A 23,166-nucleotide genomic window follows, 5' to 3' on the forward strand; every position below is an offset into this window, starting at 1 on the left:
CTTAATTCTCAGAAAGGAATTTACTAAATCCACTAAAGTTTGGGTTAAAAAAAAGTGACTTTAGGTCCTGGCCTAGTTTTCGGAGTAGAAATAAAGCAATTGTCGAGAGACTGGTCATTCATGTTAGGACTCTGACATTGCTAAAGTACAGAGCAGCTCTACAAGGAACAGATTTCCAGCTAAATTATTCCTGGGGAGACTGGTAAAAACAAAATTACATGTACTCAAACTTTAAGTTGGCCATACAGCTTCAATGGCTGTCAGCTGAAAGATCAACCATCATCTACAGTATTCCTTCCAACTCCATCATACTCATGCACACTTGGCTTGGCTGTGCGCGGACACTTGTTTTAAATGGGGAGAGGTAAGTACGCTGATGCCACACTTCTCTGGTGTCAGCTACTCTCCCCTTTAACTGTTAACTACTATTATGGTGTCTATCATACACCACTACCATAGACATATCATTATGATAGAAACCATGATAGTACTTAAAGGGGTTGGCCACTTTCAGCCCAATATTAAAAGACAAATGTTTTGGTTTGTATAATAAAAAGTTATACAATTTTCCAATATACTTTCTGTATCAATTCCTCACAGTTTTCTAGATCTCTGCTTGCTGTCTGTTACTTCTAGTGGATAAAAGTCCGACCATGATCATGTGATATACAGTCCATGGTCATTGTGTAGGGCTGTTCTTGGGGTTGCAGTTTAGCCATGTGATGAATGAATATGATGCCACTGACTGGTGAAATGGAATACAGCTGTCGCTTTGAGCCTCTAACCTGGTGGGTGTTTTGGGTAGGTATTGATGAACTATCCTAAGGAGAGGTTATCAGTATTTAAGGACGTCTGTCACCAGAACCTAGCATTATCAACACAGCCCTGCAGATAGGTTAGGGTCACCTGAATCAAACAGTGTTTTTTCCTTGTGAATCCCTGCCTCTGTTGCTGAGATATCGCTGTTTTTGTCAGTATGCAAGTGAGCTCATTGGAGCTATAAAGGTGTTATGGCTTAACTCTTTGGAGAAATGTCAACTCTGTCATTGCTAATTTGCATATTGACAAAACTGCAATATCTCACAATGGAGGCATTGAGTCACAAGGGGAAACAATTCTTTATTCAGGACACTCTAACGTATCTATTTGCAGGCTTAATATTCTGGGAGTTAATGGGAGTCTCACCAAAATCCACCATAAGTGATACCACAATTCTGATAAAATGTGAGTAACAGAAGAGAAACTATGACAAATTCACCAAATAACTTAAAAATTGGAATGGATGAACATGAAGAATCACAAGTGCATCAACTTATATCACCTCCATCTTTATGTGGTCAAAATAAATGGCTGAAACGTATTAGGAATAAATGGTATTTATATAAAATATTCACAAGGATGAGGCATGGTGTAGTTAGATCAGCAGCAACATATCCGGTCAACTGGAAGGACACCGGACAAATAAACTAAATAGACATTGACAACAAATGTGTACAGATAATACTGATGACAACTACGCACTGACTGCAGATGTATATGGAGATACAATGTAGAATAGACAACTGTCAGAATACAAGGCTGTCTCAGGCTGTAAGGAGAAGGAATGGACACCTGAAGAGTCACCTAGCCGTTACTAAGAAGCCAGAGAGAAGCCATGTCCACTTAATGTGCAAAGTTATATTAAAGAGGACCTTTCACCATATCTGGGCACATGCAGTGTTATATACTGCCAGAAAGCTGACAGTGCGCTGAATTCAGCGCACTGTCGGCTTTCCCGATCCGTGCCCGATGTAAAGCGCTATCGGTCCCGGTACCGTAGCGCTTTACAGTCAGAAGGGCGTTTCTGACCATTAGCCAGAGACGTCCTTCTGCCTCGCGGCGCCAATCGCGCTGTACTGTGGAGCCGGGAGGAACGCCCCCTCCCGCTCCTGATAATGCTAGTCTACGGACAAGCTGTGTGAGCAGAGGGAGGGGGCGTTCCTCCCGGCTCCACAGCACAGCGCGATTGGCGCCGCGAGGCAGAAGGACGTCTCTGGCTAATGGTCAGAAACGCCCTTCTGACCATAGAAGAGCTACGGTACCGGGCCGTAAGCTCTTCACACCGGGCACGGATCGGGAAAGCCGACAGTGCGCTGAATTCAGCGCACTGTCAGCTTTCTGGCAGTATATAGAACTGCCTGTGCCCGGATATGGTGAAAGGTCCTCTTTAAACTATTCATATTCAGAAACCTTTAGAACATCATTAAAATACATTGGATGAATCTCATCTGAACCAGCTTATTTCCCCTATGCTTAATAAAGGCTGGAGCCCCATGTTGCGAAAACACAGCGGCAAAATTGGGGCGTTTTACAGTACGTGCAAAAGTGGATGGGATTCTGTCTAATACCATCCACACAGAAAAATATCCACAGCGGACATGCTGCCATTTCAAAATCCATCACTGGTGTTTTCCATATGGGTATAATAGGGACAAGTCGGTGGACGTTCTGCGAAAATCACTCCAGAAAAAAATATGCTCGAGTTTCCGCCGTGGTCTTTTCTACAGTGCTTTTTGGCTCACTATGTGGGGCTTGCCTGAAAACACATGCATGCTTGACCAAGCCAAGTCAGCAGGACTTGTTCAACTGATCTGCTATCTATTGTACTTGACCAACATAAGTGGAGTCAATACTGTCTACCTATATATTCATCTATGTATACTCTTTGTCTGTATATTCTATCTATCACATGATTATATCACTATATTCCTCTCCTGAAGTACCCTGTGCTGCTAGGAGACAGAATCTTCGCTTTACTTGTCTGCAGATGACATCACTACAAATGTATTAATAGAGAACAAGAAAGAAGTTACCATCGTGTTGTCCATTTCTATATCACTCATTGTAAGACACTGAATCATCTGGAGACAGTGTGACTATTTACTGGGAAATATGACAAGGACATGCATACTCTGCAGCTGCTGTGAGGATATTCATAGCTGTGAGTGAGTCTGTAATGTGTTTCCACTGTGTAGGAGGTAAAGTAGTTTCAGAGGTTTTTAGGTGTCGCTGCCGCTGTTACTTGCTTTTCATGCATTTTCCATCATATATTTTGCGCAGATGGTGGCTGACGCTCCGCACGTGGCAGGGACCAAGCACTCAACCCAATAATGGGGAGCAAAACTTTACCACAGTTATTTACAAGTGACTTAGAGGCAGCAAAAAGCCACTTAAAATCCCCAAGAAATAGAAGTCCATGAATCATGAAAATATGAGCTTATTTTAGCCTTACTTAGCCTTACTGGGGCAATATTATTTCAGTTGTATTGTTTTATGTAGAGAATATAGAATAATACAGAATTATAGTAGATATTCTTGTATATGGAGAACAGTATTATAGTAGTTATATTTTTCTATAAAGAGGGACGGTATTATAGTTGCTATATTCTTGTACATAAAACCACAACAGCAACAAGTAAACCACACGTCACACACACACACACACACAAACACACACGTATATGAACAATGTATTTTACACCAAGGCAATATTATAATAGTTATATTCTTGTATATAGGGAACAGTATTACATTAGTTATTTCCCTGTACATAGGGAGCAGTATTATAGATGTTATAGTCTTAAATTATTATTTTTATATTATGGTACATAAAACAATTAAAGAAAACAAGAACACCTATATGACACCAAAGAGTGCACACAGTCTTATGTGAACAACGTATGAAAATCTTTATTTTGCTACATTGCAGCTCACAACTAACCAGAAAATGAATATGCAAAGACCATACATTGTAGCCCTGGAATTTGCAGAGAAAAACCATATGCAGTGAAACCGCTTTGAGCCGACCATGCAAATTTACACAAATAAAATGGTCTTTTTAGGGGTGGCCCCCTCAAAGAAAGAAGTATACAGAACAAAGGTTAAAGAGTCAGCAAGAGTCAGTCTCAACACAACATCTCTTTAAAATTTGATCACTGAAAAAAATGGTCTTTTCAGAGGAGGGGTCTTTACAAAGGGGTGATCTCTTAGGGAGGTTTCACTGTATTTGGTACCAAAGTGTAAGCCCTCAACACTGTCCTAAAACTACATAAGTTATGTGTGCTATATAAAGAGAAATAAGTCCACGGTAAACTCAAAAAATCATGGGGGGAGGGGGAGTAAAAAAAAATATAATTACAAACATATAATGGTATAAATATAAATATATAAAAATACAAACCACAATGGAAGAATAAACCAATAAGCCATAATATGTGATCAATTAAGTATGGCAATGAGTGCCAAAAAAATCACAAAACCCAAATAATGCACAAAAATTAATAGAGAAAAGGGTGATAAAACTGGAGCTATAATATCACATGAAATAAAGGTATACATCCGGCAGTAGAGTGAGAATCACCATGAGTTATATTCTTGTACATAGGGAGTAGTGTTCTAGTAGTTATATTCTTATATGGGCAGTATTAGGGGGCATTCACATGGAGTAACGCTGGGCGTGTATCACAGCCGTACACGCCGGCATTACGGCAGACTGCCGAACACTTCCCATTCACTTCAATGGGAGCGCTCGTAAACGCCGCTGTGATACTCCGTGTGAATGCCCCCTTATAGTAGTTTTATTGTTGTACATAGTGAGTAGTGTTATAGCAGTTATATTCTTGTACATAGGAGCAGTATTATAGTAGTCATATTCTTGTATATAGGGAGTAGAGTGCTAGTAGTTATATTCTTGTACAGGCAGTATTATGGTAGTTATATTCTTGAACATAGGAGCAGCATTCTAGTAGTCATATTCTTGTACATAGGAGGTATTGTTATAGTAATTACATTCTTGTACATAGGGGCAGTATTTTAGTAGTTATATTCTTGTACATAGGAAGTAGTATTATAGTAGATATATTCTTGTACATAGGAGGTAGTATTATAATAGTTACATAGGGGTAGTGTTATAGTAGTTATATTCTTGTATATAGGGGCAGTATTCTAGTAGTTATATTCTTGTACATAGGAGGTAGTATTATAATAGTTATATTCTTGTACATAGGGGCAGTATTCTAGTAGTTATATTCTTGTACATAGGAGGTAGTATTATAGTAGTTATATTCTTGTACATAGGAGTAGTATTATAGTAGTTATATTCTTATACATAGGGTTAGAATAATAGTTGTTATATTTTATTAGGCTTTTAACCTTTTTTTTCTACTTTAACAAAATGTTACTTTTAGGTGGATTTATTTTATAATGTAGGAATGATGAGTATAAAATCAACTAGAAGATTTATTAAAAGGCTGATAAGTTTGTTGTTCTTAACATACATGAAATGAAAGCTGTAATACATGACATTCTACATAAGCGACTGACTCAGAAGACAATACATATTTGTTTCCTTGAATGGTTACTGTTCTGATTTTAAAAAAGTATTACAAACACCCTGTGGTAGTAACAGGGGCATATACTTGCAGTAACACTTGCATATCTGTACTGCTATGACAAATCACTGGGCACATTGTATAGACTACTAAGTAAAGGTAAACTCCTGCTAATGGGACTATTAGATACATATGCTGTATTTGCAATATTTCCAGATTAATGGACGTTCTCTTATAGGCTACTCCTGCACCCATTAGCCTGATTGGACAGTATGTTACATTAGACTTGGGGTTTTGTCTGTTAGACCACAGCTTGTGTGAGTGACATATAGACTCGGCTGATAACTCTGATAATGTACTATTTCTGCTTTGACTAGTAACCGTTCAACAGCTCACGAGGAAGGAAAATGTCGTGGTTTCTAAAAACAGCTCTAAGTTCTCAGAGCCAAGTTTATGGGTCTAGATAGTATACAGATACAGACAGGCTGTTGAAAACCAAACCAAGCCCCTGTAAGACCAAAGGTGACCACCACAGACTAGTACGGTCACCTTCAATAGAACCAAAGTGCAGCTGTATAGGATATACATTGTAAATAACTTGTTCATGTCTCTACCTGAAAGAGAACAGTAATGGAATATTAATAATGGCCTCTGTAAGGCGGTGTGGTCAGTATTTGGGGCTATTCAGGACTTGTCCCTCTTTCCTATTGGGAAAATGGTGATTCCTTTATACCAGCCTGATCAAGGGACCTTTTTAGTAGTCCCGAAAGCTTGCAATATGTCATTATTTTTAGTTATCCATTAAAAAAAGGCATCAACTACTGAAGACTCCACAAGTAATGATGTCATAGTGTGTATCAGATGAGTTCAGTCAGGAGCGAGGTGATGTCACCACTTGTCAGGTGACTGATGGCCAGCAGTAGTGTAGATAGTAGTGTCATTAGTTTGAAAAGGAGCATAATGATATTACCACTAAAAACAGGAGACTGATGATGTCATCAGTTGTATCAGGAGAGTGGTGATGTCATTGTTGTATAAAAAGAGGTGTGACGTCATCAACAACATTGTGCTTGGTGGCCTATGACTTAGTGTTTAGAAGGTGTATAATACTTTGGTATGAGGAGTGTGTCAATGATAAACTTCATCTCCTCATGTAACTCAGCGGCTGACATATTGCAATGTGTTATATCTTGTCACAACAGTTAATTGAATTGGGGCCAGGCCGTCTGAGCAGCTGTCGTCTCTCGCACACAATGAAATGTGTGTTATTTTTGCAATGAAGGAATAAGAAAGGTCTGTGTCCTGCGGTACGCTCTGATTATACAAAACAGGCCGTGCTAATATGAAGCACACAAACTGCTCTGTCAACCGGTAGTCACATGTCATGGGGTGGCTATAAAGGAGCCATTCATTGTCATGTGACCTAAGCCGCAGATAAAATCACCGCGCCCCCCCCCCCCCCTCCACACAGATCTAAGTATTGTCAGTCTAGTGCACATGTGATAGGCCTGGTTTCCATTGGATCTGTCACATATACTGGAGCCAGTTTGTTTGCCCTATCACATAGCTGTAAGGGATCAGAGGCATTGCTATAGGGGGTGCAGCGGTACCATTCGCTACTGGGCTTTGGAGCCTCAGGGGAACCAAAGACTTCAACATAAAACAGCAGTATTTTGGATAGCACATGGTAAACGGGTGTCCTGTTACATACTTTGTATTGGGGCCCAGGAACTTAAAGTTAACCTCCTGGTATAGGTTGTTAATCTTCTATAACACTTCCATGGCGGCAGACTTATATTCTGGAATATGGATGTCTTTTATAACCAATGCATTTTTAGTACCTATTGACTGAATAGATTTTGTAACTTGAATCTTCTAAACATCACTCGAAACCTTGTGAGCCTTCCCCCTACCATTTCCATGCTGGTACCATTACAATACCGGTACTATCTCTGCAGACAAGAATGGGTACAAAAGGAATAGGAATTATATACGAAGTTTTCATACTTCTACCTTCTGCTCAATCCATTCCTAGCTTTAGCTAAAAAAAACGCATCAAAATCTGCAACAAAAGAAGCTGCGTTTCTGCAAAGTGGGGCCTTAGTCTTAGGTTGAGGCCCCACGAAGTGGAAACGTGGCATGTCTCCTGTAGCGGAAACACAGCAGAAAAAAACCACTGCGTTTTACAGTATCAACAAAGAGAATCGCATTCTGGTTACTGCCATCCAAAGCTGTATGTCAATTATACCTGCGGAAACGCTTACATTTTCACTATAAATTTAATATGAAAAGAAAAAACACAGAGAGAACCATAGCAAGAAATGCAATGAAAAATGCTGCGTTTTTTACTTGTTTTCCGCAACCTGAGGCCTTAGGCCCGGTTCACATCTGCATTTTGTTTTCCGTTCAGGTAGTCCACCTGAGACTATAATGGGGTCCGTGTAGTTTCCACTTGGGTTCCACACGAAAAATGAGGAGAGAAAAGTACTGATTGCAGAACTTTTCTCTCCACATGTTTCGTGCAGACCCCATTATAGTGTATGGGGTCCACAGGTTTCCCAGATAACTGCTTTTTAGTGTGTATAGGTTTCTGTTCAGGGAGTCCCCAAGCAGATTCCCCGAACAGAAACCCAAACGCAGATGTGAATAGGGCCTTAGCCTTTAACATCTTTATGTGTTGCAGAATTTAATCCTGTGAAAAGTAAATTTACTTTTTATTCAGTGAATACATTTTTTTTTTCAAAAACATTTTTCATTTAATTCCATTTCATATTTTTTCCTTTCCTTTTTTCAGTTTTTTTTTTTAATGTTCCTCTAGGTCTTAGACCTCCAGCCAAGCTGGCGTAGGGTCTTCTCTCGCCGCTTTCCTCTTCTGTCTCAATATTTTCAGATTCAGATATTCATTTGTTTAGCGGTTCTGCTTGACCTAGTTTCCTGGTGAATTATTTTACTGCCCTGACAGGATAACATCAGTCTGGTGAATATTTAACAACTGGATTATTTTGGAGATTGTAGGAAGTCACAGAAGAGGGACAGGTGGTGAGTTGAGGAAGGTGTGTGGGGGATGTATGGTGGTTACAAATATCCAGGGCAATGTAAATCTAATGCCATTTAAAGGGCCCTGGTCAGACTAAGAGAATGCAAATACAAGTAAACTAAGTACGAGAGCCCTGACTCTAAGGAGAAATACAAGAAGTGACGGATGCAACATATTATGATGCAAATGTCATGAAGGTGGTTTTACAGAAATCCAGAAAGGGATGGATTTCTTGTGAATGTTGGGTCGTGGACGTGGTAACTTTAACTCAAATGCAATTACATTCACTATCATTAGTTAAATTGTAGTAGCACAGCATTACACTCTTGTGTCACCTGACTACATATCGCCATGTTGTCCTAGCTTAAGGCCTTATGGACAGAACAGTGAAAAATGGTCATATGCAGGGGCGTAATTTGTTGCACTGGGGCCCAGGAGCCTTAGGGGGTCCCATAAGCAATGGCATCAGTATTTAGATTGCATCTTCCATCTTGTCTATAAGCCAATGAGACCCAGAGATTACCCTAACCACACTAAGGTTGATTAAACTCACCCATAACCATCACTAGCAAGAATTTGTTGTAGAGATGAAGAAGGGGTCCCAGGATAAAAAAATTGCATCAGGGCTGACAAGATTTTAGTTATGCCCCTGGTCATGTGAAGGCAATGGCAATCACATAGCTGTTTTCTGAACAGTGAAAGCCTATGGGTGTATTCACACAACTGTTTTTTTATCAGTTTGTTTAATAAATAGGACATGTCCTATTTTCACAGCCAGACAGACCCAATGCAAATGTATGGGCCTGATATCCATCAAAATAGTTGTACATGGTGAAAGGTTTCAGAAATGTTTTCTAAATTTCATGTCATTTCTGCTATACAGAATCTCTTAACCGTTATTTATTACACTGTATAGTACATTAACAGGATTAGAAAAACAAGGCTACTTTCTTGCAAAAACAACACCACTTATTTTCACACATTGTATATGGTATTGCAGCTCAGCCCCATTTACTGTATTGGAATATTGGAACTGAGCTGCAATACCATACACAACCTTTGAAGAGCTGTGGTGCTGTTTCTGCTTGAAAGCAGCCATGTTTTTCTAGTTCCGTACGACATCTTTAATGGTTTTCCATATTTGGTGCTTTTTTCTCACTTATTTACTTGTACATATCTCTTTTTTAGGCTAAAAGCATTAGCATCTACTGGAGGGAGAAGTGTCCAGGCTGCTTGTGACTGGTGGGTATTCATATTTATGATTATGTCCAGAAATTCACTACAAACTACTGTAATACTAGAGTGACAATGACAGACTTTTGTAATGCACTTTTCCCACACAAGGGGCACAAAGGACAAGGAGTGTTGTGGAGCAGGGGGGTTAGTGATGGCCATAAAGGTGCTCATCTCCAACATCCACAATGGTCAGTTGTTTCTACAGGAAGCCACTTTACCTATTAGTATATTATTGACATATGGGAGGAGACTGGAGTACCCAGGGGACCCATACAAACACAAGGAGAACATACAACTCTATGTTTCTCTTGGTTAGATTTGAACCCAGGACCCCTGTTAGGCAAAGCAACAGTGCTAACCTCTGAGCCTCAAAAATCTCCACCTCTTACAAGTGTAAACCCCCACTCTCCTCAGCCAGCCCCATCTCCTTGAAGGGTTATGGCTTGGTTTAGGTCACTAGTCTTAATTCTTGTTTTCCAGGCTGTTCTCACATGTAGACGATCCCTTCTTGGATGATCCACTGCCTCGTGAATATGTCCTGTACCTGCGACCGATGGGCCCCCTTGCCCAGAAACTCTCAGACTTTTGGCAACAATCCAAGCAGCTATGTGGGAAGAACAAGGCACACAACATATTCCCGCACATCACGCTCTGCCAGTTCTTCATGGTAAATCACATGTCATGGCATCTCATGACACAACACTAAATGGGGCCCCATACTGCCATCAGCAAGTGAGGATTAACTCGCTACCTCTTCAGATGGTTCTTTAAGATTTATGATTGTGGAATGTGAAACGTCTACCTATTTTCAAAATCTCTGCTTGCTGCCAGTGAACAAAACCATTAATTGCTGCTATATTGAGACTTCTAAACCCATATGACTCTCACTGTGACCTGGAAAAATGTACAAGAGCTATAAGGGTGTAAAAGAAAAATAAGCATACTCTCCTGTCCCTGGGGCCCCATTGTCTGCCGCTGGTCCCTTTCAGTCACGTGCCAGGGCTGTGGCACCAAAAAACTTGGGCCTCATGTGATCACTGAGACCAATCGGTATCTGGAGCAGTCGCTGGAGAAGATCTAGTGACGTCACTCACATAAGTCACTGGTTCCAAGCTGAGGCCACCGATTGGTCTCAGTGGTCACATGAGTCTCAAACGCCATAATGGGAGAGGGACTCCTAGCAATACAGTAATTTATGCTGCTAGGAGTCCCTGCCTTTCAGCGACACACTGGCCTGTACTATAATCACTAGAGGACAGTATGCTGCTGGGTGGCAGGGACCCCTAACATCATAGATGGCTATTATGCCAAGAGTCCCTATATTGGGATACTGTTCAGGCCAATACATCCAGCCAACACACGGATCAGGTGAAATTCTGTTATGTGAATGCAGGGTAACACATGCTAGGAGTTGAAAAACAGGACTAGGTCAGTAAGGGTAAGTTCACAGGGAGATTTTTGGTCAGGATTTTGAGGCCATAAATGCCTCAAAATCCTGACCAAAAAGACGGCTCCCATTGAAATCAATAGGAGCTGCTGGAGTTTTTTCCAGGAGCCGTTTCTTCTGGCTCTCGGAAAAAAGAAGCCGTTTCACATCGCAATTCGGCCTGAAAACACTCGCTCCTCTGGACTAGGCCCATTCATTGAGCCTAATCGGAATGGAGTGCACGGCTGGATGCCATTGCACTGCATCGGCTTTCAGTCGCGGCTACCCGGTTTTTGGAGCGGAACCTGAGGCGGCCTCCGCCTCAGGTTCCAGTCCGAAAAACCACGTGTGAACTTACCCTGAGTGTTTTCAATCTTTGGATGTAAAAAAAATAATCTTGCTATTCACTGGCAAGAAGTAAAGATCTTGAATATGGTGAGGAATTCAAGCACAACGTGTATTAGAAAGTTTCCGAATCCTTCCTTATAAAATCTTTAGGTCTTAACATAGGACTGGCCCTCAGTGTAGGTGTGGGCAGTGCGTTTGTGCAGGGTTTTCTGTTGTTTATTTTAGGATGCTTGTTCTGTCACATTAGTATGAGTGTGAGTCTGACGCTCACGCCACACAATCTGATATGTAGTTGTCGACTCGTTGCAATCATGTCAAAAGTAACGGTTTAGAGAAGATACGGGAGGGGAAGTGAGACCTCTGACTGCAAGCCTTCTCCTCAATGTGAGTGTGAACATGTTAGATCTCTGTGTTAGGAGCTTATAAACTCAGGAAATGCACTCATAAAATAGAGTTTTGGAAGATTTAGATCACTGCCACTGAAAATATATTCTGTCCATTCTACTATTTACTCCATCATCCTTAGCTTCCTGGGTGCTGAGTAGAGTGCCAGAACTATAGTGAATACTGACCTATACATACACGGGCAGAACAGGATTTGTAATCTACTGTATATTATAAGCCAAGCAGTAATAGTTATGGTTTCGGCTGGATATGACACATGGCCTTAATAAAATTTCAAAAGATAAATGACACTGTAATAACAATGTGACTCTAAATCTTCACCCACAAACCTGTATATCAGTCTTCTCCGCAGTTCTGCTCTGTAACATGCTACCTACAGACTGAACTGCATTTTTCATGTGACGCGTTGCCTTTAAGAAACATGTCTGGTTTCCATTGGTTTCCATTGATCTCCGGTTGTGGTAATTGAATCTGAAGCGTCCAGGAGCAAATAACACGATTACATTGTGCTGATATTTTGTGCTTTGCCTCTTTCCAGTGTGAAGATAAGAACGTGGATGCACTGTGTGAAGCTTTACAGACCACCGTCTCCCGCTGGAAATCCAAATTCCCTAATCCCCTGCCCCTGGAGCTCTACACATCCTCCAATTTCATTGGCCTCTTTGTAAATGAGGAGTGCGCTGAAGTTCTCAAGAAATTTGCAGCAGATTTTGCTGAAGAAGCTTTAATGAAAACGGGTGAGGGAATAAGTTGCCATGTAAAGAGAATGGTGTCATGCACAAGTCAACGTCCCTTCTTTGCCCCTCTATCCCCTATACCAGCCCCCGAACAATTGCCCATTGCCCCCACATTGGTAATATCTGGGCTTGATTGCATTAAATGGCAGGTGCCAGGTACTCTTCAATACAATACTGTGCCACTTTGGTTTGGTTCATTACGTAACCCTTTCTTCCATCCCAACTATCCCAACAATAATATGACTTTATGGCTGCCATCAGTTCTGAAGCATCTGTCCTAATATATTTGTTAGGCTAGGCTCACACCTGCGTTGCTTGCCTCTTAGGCCATTCCATCCTCCATTCTGCTAAAAAATGTGAAGAGAAAAATCTTGCAAGCAGGACTTTTCTCGATGCATTTTTAGTCTATGGGGACCGTGGGTTTCCTCTTGTTAAACAGATTATATTTCCATTTGTGCAGTCCCTAAGCGGACCCCATGAATGGAAACACAGATGTGAACCTAGCGTAAGTGGTGCAAAGATGGTGCTCACAATAAAATGAGACCCCTTTAAATAATGAGACATTAACTCTTGATGGTTAGGTATGTGGAGACATAGGGGTAAATATTATCATGGTGGATGACTGTCTGGACCATGTATGTTTTCAGATGTTCGGGTGGAGCCGCACAAGAAGCAGTTACACGTGACGTTGGCATATCACTTCCAAGCCAATCACCTGTCCACTCTGGAAAAACTGGCTCAGAACATTGACCTAAACCTTGGATGTGATTGGGTGGCGACCATATTTTCTAGAGACATCCGATATATAAATCATGAGGTAACTCAAAGATAATAACATAAAACTAACCCCCGAGTTCAGCCTAGTAATAGATACTATGTCAGATTCTTAGTTTTCATCTAGCTTTCTTCAGACACAGGTATGACTAACATGGCTACCATAACCGCTCACATAGGGTTTACATTCAGCCCTCCTGATCTTCTTAGAGGAAAGTCTGGCTTCATATTCAGTGATATATAACTAAATTTGATATGAGCAACCATTCTGATTGAATGCTGTTAAAAGCTGAGGGTTTGCTACAATATACAGAGGTTCAATATACTGTGTGAGTTAAACACATCAGCACTTTAAGGCTTAATCCACTACTGACTTTGGCTCAAAAAAAACGCAGCAAAATTTGCAACCAAAAATGCAGCCTAAAGGGGCATTCACACGGAGTAATGCGGCGCTGATTCTGGCACAATAACTCGCGTACAAATCAGCGCTTCAAAACAGAATCCCATTGAGTTCAATGGGTTCCATTTAACGCGCATAATACATTGAAATTGATGGGATAAAAAAGCCTCCAACTGATTTCAATGTGTTACGCGTGTTAAATGGAACCCATTAAAGTCAATGGGATTCTGTTTTGCAGCGCTGATTTTTACGCGAGGTATTGTGCCAGAATCAGCGCTGCGTTACTCTGTGTGAATGCCCCTAAATCTCCTGCCACGTCTGGCATCTGTCATTTAATAGGTTGTGTTCTCATGTTTAGACTTTACAGGTTTTGTACCCGTATGTACCGCAAAACGATGACGAACTGGAGCTGGTGCCTGGAGATTTCATCTTCATGTCCCCTGTAGAACAGACTACCACCAGTGAAGGATGGATTTATGGCTCCTCACTGGCAACTGGATGTTCAGGCCTCTTACCGGAAAACTATGTCACGAAGGCTGATGAATGTGGCACATGGGTATTTCATGGGTAAGGGCACCGAGGATATATGTGGAACACTCTGTCCTGCTTTCTGTTTTTAAGGACATCCCACGATATAATGTATAATGTACTGTGCTACATTGTGTTCTGTAGGTCATACTCCCTCCTTAATATGATGAGCACCATCTCATACCCTCTTAGTGATGGAGTACTGGACAGACGACAAGATGACCACGCACTTGTGGACACGGCGTCACTCACCATTATCTGCCCACCCATGCAGGTGAGCACTGCAGTTTATGTAACACATTAGAAATAAGACATGAAGACCAGCACTCCATATACACTACATAAAATTCTTCTACATCCTTAGTAACATAGCAACCTGCTCTATTGGTTGTACTTTGCTTCTTATGTAAAATCTAACAACGATTTAAAGGAACATCCTATGCCCTGGGTTCAGTCTTATCTTTATTAGATTTACAGGACCCTTGCACATTTGTGAGTTCTCAAAGGTCATTTCCACTCCGGGATTCTCAGCAGCACAGAGTACTTTAGTGGGAAATGTCCTGATCTTGTGGGAGGTCACTGAATGAGAGAAGGAAGAAGCTGGGCTGCCAGCAACACAGGGTATGTCAGGAGATGAGTGTCCTGATCATGTGTGCAGACTTACATAATACATGGTATCGGCTCCTTAAGTAGCACAGAGTATGTCTGGAGAGGAATGTTCTCATTGTGTGTGCAGGTTCAGACTGGTTCACAGGGAAGCAAGTGAGTGGCCCAGTGGGCTCCTGACCTAGAGGAGCTAGTGGGCCCCTAGTCACCCAAACTCTGCAATAGAAGTACATGACGCAGAACGCTTACTGCACTATATATAGATAAACAGCATCTCACACAGCCTAATCTCTCATATAATATAATGGCTAGAATATTTAACAAACTACCCTCTACCTACCTAGGCACAGAGGCAGGTCAACCACTATCCTCCATCCTGGGCCCAGTCTCCTCACTGTCACTGTAGGACACCCATCACCTATCATCTTGCTTGCAGAGCTAAGAGGACCTAAATCTAAAGAACAAGCTAATACTGAAAAAATAGGAGTCAAATAATTTACCAGAGAATGATAGATAAATAATAAAAGGTGCAGGGTTTCCCAGCAGCACAGAGCATGTCAGAAGAGCATTGTGCTGGGGGTCACAAACTGAGAATTACGTAATACATGGCGCAGGGTCCTTAAGTAGCGCAGAGTATGTCAGGAGATGAGTGTGTTCTCATCTACCATGTGGTTATGTGTGAGGTCAGGGCCTTCTATGTTAATATCTTGTACATTCCCATTTCAACATCTGCAGCCTCTTGTGTGGTTGAGGCCCCAGCCATGTTGCTGACTATAGGGCCCTGAGGAGTTAAATCTTGCAGCCACTGTCTTCCTGCTGCTGAGCACAGTAATGTATAACCCCAGATATAAGATCTGTAGAAGGAGACTGATGAGGAGGCCAAGACAATGGGGAAGGAAACAGCTAAATGAAATGAAAGCGGCAAATAATTACAGCTCAGAGATAATACCGCAGTCATCAGCTGAGGAGTCAGCACTCGCCGCCATTGTCACAATGTTGCTGTGCTCAGCTGTGAGCCGTTACAAGTCTGTGTCATACCTATGACTTATTTGTTAATAGCTTAGCGTCTCGTAACTAATACAGTCCTTGCTCTGAGATGGTGATTGTGATCAGATGTCCATGAGATGTCTCCTTATACTACAGTAACCGCTATTCCATCTATTTGTACAGACAACTCACCTCTATATCATGGCTGAGAGGTTGTCACAGCCCTGCCCTGCTACTGACATCACAAAAATAATACGATTGTAATACACAGTAATAACATTGTGATCAGATGTCCATAAGATCCACACACTATATTCCATCTATTACTGCTGACAACCATCCACTATATCATATATGAGAAGTTGTCACAACCTTGCCACCTGTTACCAACATCACTGAATATAATATAATAGTAATATCATTATATTCTAATCCTACTTCATGACATCTCCACAATATATACTATACCAACTGATTGCTATTCCATCTATTACTACAGACAACCATTCTCTATATCACGGCTGAGAGGTGGTCATAGCCTCTCCCCAGGTTACTGCCATCACTGAATACAATATAATAGCAATATAATGACATTGTGATCAGGCAAGTGAAGCACACACGTTATACTGCGGTAACAGTTATTCCATCTAGGTCAGTTTTAACACATTGGTGGGCCCTGTGCAAAGGTTTCATAAGTGGCCCCCACTATCACCACCACTTAGAAATACCTGACCTGCACAAATTATAATGCCGCCACGTATACTGTATATAACACCCCTTAACGCAACATGTGACCCAGTGCTTTTAGACATAGGCTGACTTTCTCGTGGACTGTGGTTGTCATGTGATCCCTTGTAATGTAACTGACTGTGAAATTGCTATTGACCGTCATATTATTCATTATAATCATACTAAATTGAGCTGTTATGTAACCCCATGAACTATTACAGTGGCGGCTCAGTTATTATCAACTATGGCAGGGGCTACATAAATTTTTTGCAGTCTGCTGAAAGATCTGCAGTCTGCATATAAGTCACATGACTGCAAATTTTGACTGACCTAACCCTGTATGTATTCCTTCTGCTTCTGCCTGAGAATCAGACCCACAGCAGGACTCAGATGTGAGCTGTTTTTGGGGCTTCTCTTTTTGTAATGGTCATAACCAGGATCTGACTCTTTAAATGTGACTGAAACCAATTGTGGATATTTTAACTAGTACAAAATGACCTATAAGCTGGAAGTGACCTCTGCACCGCATTACCCTGCACTTCTCCAAATTAGTTCTGGTTCTCATTTAGCTCCATGAGTTTCATTGTGTTTTGCAGCATGTGGTCTGTACGCAGCTAATTGTGTAACTTTGAGGTTTGCGCTCATTTGCACGTCATTGGACATTCCATTTTGTACATTCATCACTTCTTTATCTCCCATTACAGCCATGAATGTAATGTTTCGCACAGTGTTCCTGAGTCAATGCAGTTAGCAATTTTGTTTTCCACTATAAGGCAGTGCCACCTAGTGGATTCTAACAAAATAAATTCCATTCAAATAAATTTTCCTTTGTAACTTTCTAAGAAGGAGCTTCTTTTTTTGCCATTAGAGTAACCTCTTTTGGTCTGCATCAGTATTGCATGTGCAGCTTCTCGACTGGGCCTTCAAGTGACGGTGAAATTCTGACCTCAGAGTGACTATTGAGCAGGGGTCAGCAACTTTTATCACTCCCAGATGCTGTGAAGCTACAACTCCACACATGTTCAAATGCATATGTTCCATGCTGACAATGGACCTACAGTAAACTTAATGTTATCTTTGTGCTTATATAAAGGCTCAGATAGTGTCTATTATGTCTCTATCAGCAAACTTCAATTAGCCAAGCTGAATGCCTGGACAGAAGAGCAGTAAATTACAGCTCCAGAGAGCAATGACTGAGTCCCATTGTCAACCCTAAGATCAGATAACAGGCTGAGTGCCTTGACAACAATGTCTAAACAAAGGGAGGAATAATTTCACATAGCAGGCAAACAAAGCAGCATTGCTAAAGCTCCTTCTGTCATATTTAGCAAATTATAGGCCTTATTTTGAAGTAAGGAATTTACTGTTTTGTGACATACAGATGAAGAGTAGGTAGGGCTGACATATTTCCATAAGGCCCCATGTTGCGGAAACGCAGCTTTTTTTGTTGCGTTTTTTGGAGCCAAAGCCAAGAATGGCTACAAAAGGAATGGGAAATATCTAGGAAGTTCTTATAATTCTCCCTTCTGATCAATCCAATCCTGTCTTTGGCTCAAAAACCACAACAAAATCTGCAACAAATAAAGCTGCATTTCCGCAAATGTGGGGCCTTACCCCTGGTTCACATTAGCGTTTGGATTCCGTCCCGGGGAGTCCGCATGAGGACCCCCCCCTTCCCAAACGGAATACCAACGCAACTGTAAGCTCTGTGCAGTTAAAGCACACGGACCCCATAGACTATAAATTCCGGGCAGTGCGTGGAAAGCACCAGGACCCCATTATAATCTATAAGCATAGCGCTTGCAATTGCGATTGTATTGCGTCCGGGGGGGGGGGGGTCTCTATGCGGACTCTAACCGGACAGAATACATACGCAAATCTGAACTGACCCTTAGCATCAAGGATTTTTCAGTGCCAATTTAACTTCACAGGTGATATGATATCACATAAATTGGGCAAGTGGCCTGTTCGAAGCCCAGTCCCATTCGAGTGAGTGGACTGAGCTGTGATACCAAGCAGAGCCATCATACAAATTTATGGCTCTGTGCTTGCTAGGTAGTGAAGAGGCTGCAGTCTTCACCTGAATGATGCAGCCCCTTCAAACAGCTTTTCAGTGAGTGCCCCATGTGTAAGACCCCCACCAATCTTCAATTGATAGGTCATCGGTCACTAAGCCTGGAGCCCTCTACCGGTATTAACTCTCTAATGGGCTATATGAAAATTAGCTTTCTAAACTGGAAAACCGATCTGTCTGGAGCTGAGTACAGCAGAACTAGGAGGAACTCTGGTACAAAACAGCTTTTTGTATTTGCCTAGATGAATTTTTCTAATTATTATTTCAGTGCACCCCTCCTCATGTAACCTATATTAGTTTATATTATTAGTGGTATTATTACACAAGGGGGTAGGGAAAGAGTCCAGCATTCTCCCCTCCCACAGTCGAATGATAAAATCCAGAAAAGTAGTCACTACTATTGTTAGTTTAAGGTTAGTTACTATCAGTAGCGGGGATTTCAAGTCAATTATTTGTTAAGCAGTGAGGTCCCTTTGATCCCCAGTGCCAGGCGTTACAGGTCAGGGGACATGAGGGGGCGGAGAGGAAATATCACTAAATACCAACATGTGGGCGACAATCAAGATAAAAGACAGATGTGGTATCTCAGTGTCACCGACCTCTCATGTAAGCCAGTGGAAACGTAATGATATTTAGCTGTAAAAACTGCTTATAATACATCAAAGCACATTTTTTCATTTATTTATGCTTTGTGTTTATATTGGGAAGGTTTGGTGGAAATAGAAACATTGTCTCACTGTTCTTTACACTGTTGCAGTAACTCATGGCTCTGTAGTATCATTGACTGTGATCAGCCACACTTTGCAGGAGCCCAGTTACACTGGATGGGTTGAAGGTGAAGAGCAAAGAGGGAAATTTTTGCTTATATTTGTAATATCAGTTGCACATTTTTCTACAATTCGAGAACAAGATTCTTCCAACTCAAAAGTTCTCCTAGGTAACTCCTATATTTGTCGCCTCATCTAGCCCCTGCGAATTAACAGCCACCCAGGCCCCAAGAAACGATGTCTGTTTGTTTGCCGACATGGTGAGCGGATGGACGTAGTGTTCGGGAAATATTGGCTATCGCAATGTTTTGATGCTAAAGGTAAATGTAATAATATATACAAGACACTAGCAGAAAAAACGCTCTACTCCACGGAAAATATATGACATTGAGATCCAAATAGGTTGCGCGGAAACCCCCGACTGTATTGGGGTAAAATAATCATATGGTTTGCTGGAAAATCTTTTGGATGCATACAAGACACTAGTCGCTTTCTTCCTAATTTCCATGCACTGCAGGCCTCTCTTGCCTGGGAAGGATGTATTATTATTATTATTATTATTAGGGCCCCTTCACATGGCGTAAGCGCGCCACTCATTTAGACACGTATACACGTGTCCGAGCGCGGCACTTCAAAACAGAGCCCATTGATTTAAATGGGAAGCGCGCGTATATCGGCATATACACGCGCTTTTCATTGAAATCAATGGGCTCTGTTTTGAAGCGCCGCGCTCGGACACATGTACACGTGTCTAAATGAGCGGCGCGCTTAGGCCGCATGAAGGGGCCCTTATTATTATTATTATTATTATTATTATTGTTTATTTATATAGCACCATTAATTCCATGGTGCTTTACATTTGGGGGTTACATACAGTACACAAAATATACAAACAGATATAATACTAACAGTGACTGACTGGCACAGTGGGGTAGAGGGCCCTGCCCGCGAGGGCTTACAATCTATGAGGGAAGGCGGGGTAAAGACAGAAGGAGAGGGGGAGACTGTTTAGATGGTGGTGCGGTGATAGTGTTATTGGAGGTTGTAGGCCTTCCTGAAGATAGAATACTAAATTTACTCAAAGATAGAATACCAGGTTAGACTGGGTTCACACTACTGCTGCTGTCGTAAACCCCGGGGAAACTGGACAGGGGAAGGCTTGCTAGCGGTCAGCTTTAAAACCCATTCATTTGAATGGGTTTTTAAAGTTGACCGCTGGTGTTTGTATGCGGCCTCTCCGCCTGGAAACGTTTTTTTTTTTTTTTTTTGCACGGACACAAAATTGTACATCCAGGACTTTGTGTCCTTGCAATAAAAAATGGTTTCCAGGTGGAGAGACCGCATACGGACACCAGAGGTCACCTTTAAGAACCCATTCAAATAAATGGGTTTTAAAGTTGACCGCCGGAAAGTCGTCCCCTGTCTAGTTTTCCTGGGGTTTACGACAGAAACCCTGACATTAGCTATGTGCAATCAGTGTGGTCACAATACAGATGGCGCAAACGATATGTGGCAAATGGGCACAATAGTCTACAAGACTTATTAAGGATTTTCTCTTATGACAGGCAAGCAGCATCAAAAGTGCCACTTAGTATGCCGCTTGACCTAAGGCTGGCCTGTACCTTATACAGGGTCTGTGGAAAGCTGATCAACGCCTATGTTCACTGTAATGGCTGCTATAAGTATGACTCTGCAGCATTTGTAACCAATGTATGAAGCAAAGCTGAATAAAATATTAAGGGGGCGTTCACACTACCGTCAGTGTCCGACAGGTAGTGTCCGCTCCTAGTGTCCGCTCAAAATCTGTCACGGACATTAGGAGCGGACATGTCGGGTTTTTCTGTCCGCTTGAAAAGTCGGACATCTTTACATGCGGACAGTGAAGGAAGGGCACGGAGTGCAAAAGAACGCACCCGATGCCCATTTAAATAAATGACAGGTGTCACGGACACAGCTAGTGTCCGCTCCTAATGTCCGTGCTAGATTTTGAGCGGACACTAGGAGCGGACACTACCTGTCGGACACTGACGGTAGTGTGAACGCCCCCTAAGACTGGACATAAAAGGTTACTTGGACATTTTAGCCGAGGAGTAAATGCCCTATAATGGATCAGCAGAGAACATTGTATTCTGTAACATGTATGATTGTGATATTATTCTTGTCTTGTTCTGGGTATTTACAGGCCGCTACATCCGGACAAACCTGAATATGCCACCCAGCTTACCACAAAGATGTGGTGGATATAGAGACTATGAGAAAGATGCCCCAATAACTGTCTTTGGATGCACACAAGCAAAACTTGTTGGTGAGTTTTAGTTATTTATTTTGTGACATTTTTTGGGTCATTTGTAGAAAACATATTTGAAGTAAATGCAGCATGGGCATACAGAATATGTAGTAAACACTCCTACAGAAAATGTAGATTCATTCGTATTGATATTTATTAACAGGCATCTTTACAGGTATATCAGTCTATAGCAGGGTCAGCAACTTTTTGGCACTCCAGCTGCTGAATGGTTAACTTTTATTTTCACAACTGTGGCACACCTGCCTTCCCATTACAAAATAGTTTTGAGCCAGTTAGGGGCAACATGGTGGCTCAGTGGTTAGCACTGCAGACTTGCAGCGCTGGAGTCCTGGGTTTAAATCCTGCCAGGAACAACATCTGCAAGGAGTTTGTATGTTCTCCCCGTGTTTGCATGGATTTCCTCCCATACTCCAAAGACATACTGATAGGGAAAAATGTATATATGGGGCTCACAAGCTACCTTAAAAAAATAAAAATTAGTTTTGAGCCAGTTGATATCATGACCCATCATGACTGGTAGCTCGGATTGTTCAGGGAACTATACTATGGAGTCACAGTGAACATGTTACTTAGGCTTAGCAGATAAGTACTGGTGGCTGGATATATATCTGATAGTTTTTGCCTGCATTACAGGAGAAGCTTTGCTGGAGAGTAACACTGCTGTAGATTTTGTATATTGTTCACCATCATTGCGCTGTGTCCAAACTGCACACAATATACTGAAAGGTGAGTAGATCAGAAACAACCACAGACCTCCAGGTACTTGGCACTAAGTGTAGTCCTGTTGTATACTTTGATTGACAGGTAGTTGTGGTCCATGTCTTGTGAACACAACCTTTAGGCCAATTGCAGATGACCGTGTGCTTCCAGTTGGCTGTGAATTAAAGGCATGGGTGGCACATGGAGGACATGCGGATGTCCCCCTTGCGCCGCCTGTGCTTCCGTGGCCCCTTTCAATAATTGAATAGGAGCCATGAAGCAGGGCCACAACATAGGACTGGAATAGGACCGGTTTTATATTTTGCAACACGGACTGTTGTCCCGTAATTCATGGTCATGTATATGGGCCCATAGAAATGAGTGGGTCAGTGCGCTATCTGGCAAAAACATGGTTAGCACACTGATCTTGGCCACGGTCGTCTGCAAGAGGGCCAAGATCTTCAATTGACATCTACAGTAATTGCACCTGTCACTGTGCCTAAACTGCACTACTTATATGTTTTATACATACAATTTTAGTATAGTCCGTAGCCATTCTAGGACATTTTTGCAATATCTATATTGGATTTTTTTTTTTTTTTTTTTTTTTTTAAATTGAACTTCACTGTATTTTTGAAATTTTTGGTGTAAACGTTCCAATAACACAAAACACAGCATGCAAGGACACTTGCAGCCATAGAATTGTAATGCAACTCTGAATGTGATTAGAGTAGAG

The 23,166-nt window shown here is 41.7% G+C and overlaps 1 protein-coding gene across 1 annotated transcript in view; it reads left to right on the forward strand.

The window, feature by feature from the left end:
* UBASH3B (ubiquitin associated and SH3 domain containing B) overlaps positions 1-23,166 on the forward strand; it is a 77,255-nt gene that overhangs the window by 48,497 nt on the left and 5,592 nt on the right. Inside the window, exons 2-10 of the mRNA XM_075280076.1 lie at positions 9,595-9,648; positions 10,123-10,309; positions 12,360-12,558; positions 13,206-13,375; positions 14,091-14,299; positions 14,405-14,534; positions 19,623-19,743; positions 21,606-21,728; positions 22,365-22,457. Coding sequence (XP_075136177.1) covers positions 9,595-9,648; positions 10,123-10,309; positions 12,360-12,558; positions 13,206-13,375; positions 14,091-14,299; positions 14,405-14,534; positions 19,623-19,743; positions 21,606-21,728; positions 22,365-22,457 — 1,286 coding nt within the window. The remainder of the gene's footprint in view (positions 1-9,594; positions 9,649-10,122; positions 10,310-12,359; positions 12,559-13,205; positions 13,376-14,090; positions 14,300-14,404; positions 14,535-19,622; positions 19,744-21,605; positions 21,729-22,364; positions 22,458-23,166) is intronic.

The sequence above is a fragment of the Leptodactylus fuscus genome, chromosome 6, assembly GCF_031893055.1.
Source record: "Leptodactylus fuscus isolate aLepFus1 chromosome 6, aLepFus1.hap2, whole genome shotgun sequence".
NCBI lineage: Eukaryota > Metazoa > Chordata > Amphibia > Anura > Leptodactylidae > Leptodactylus > Leptodactylus fuscus.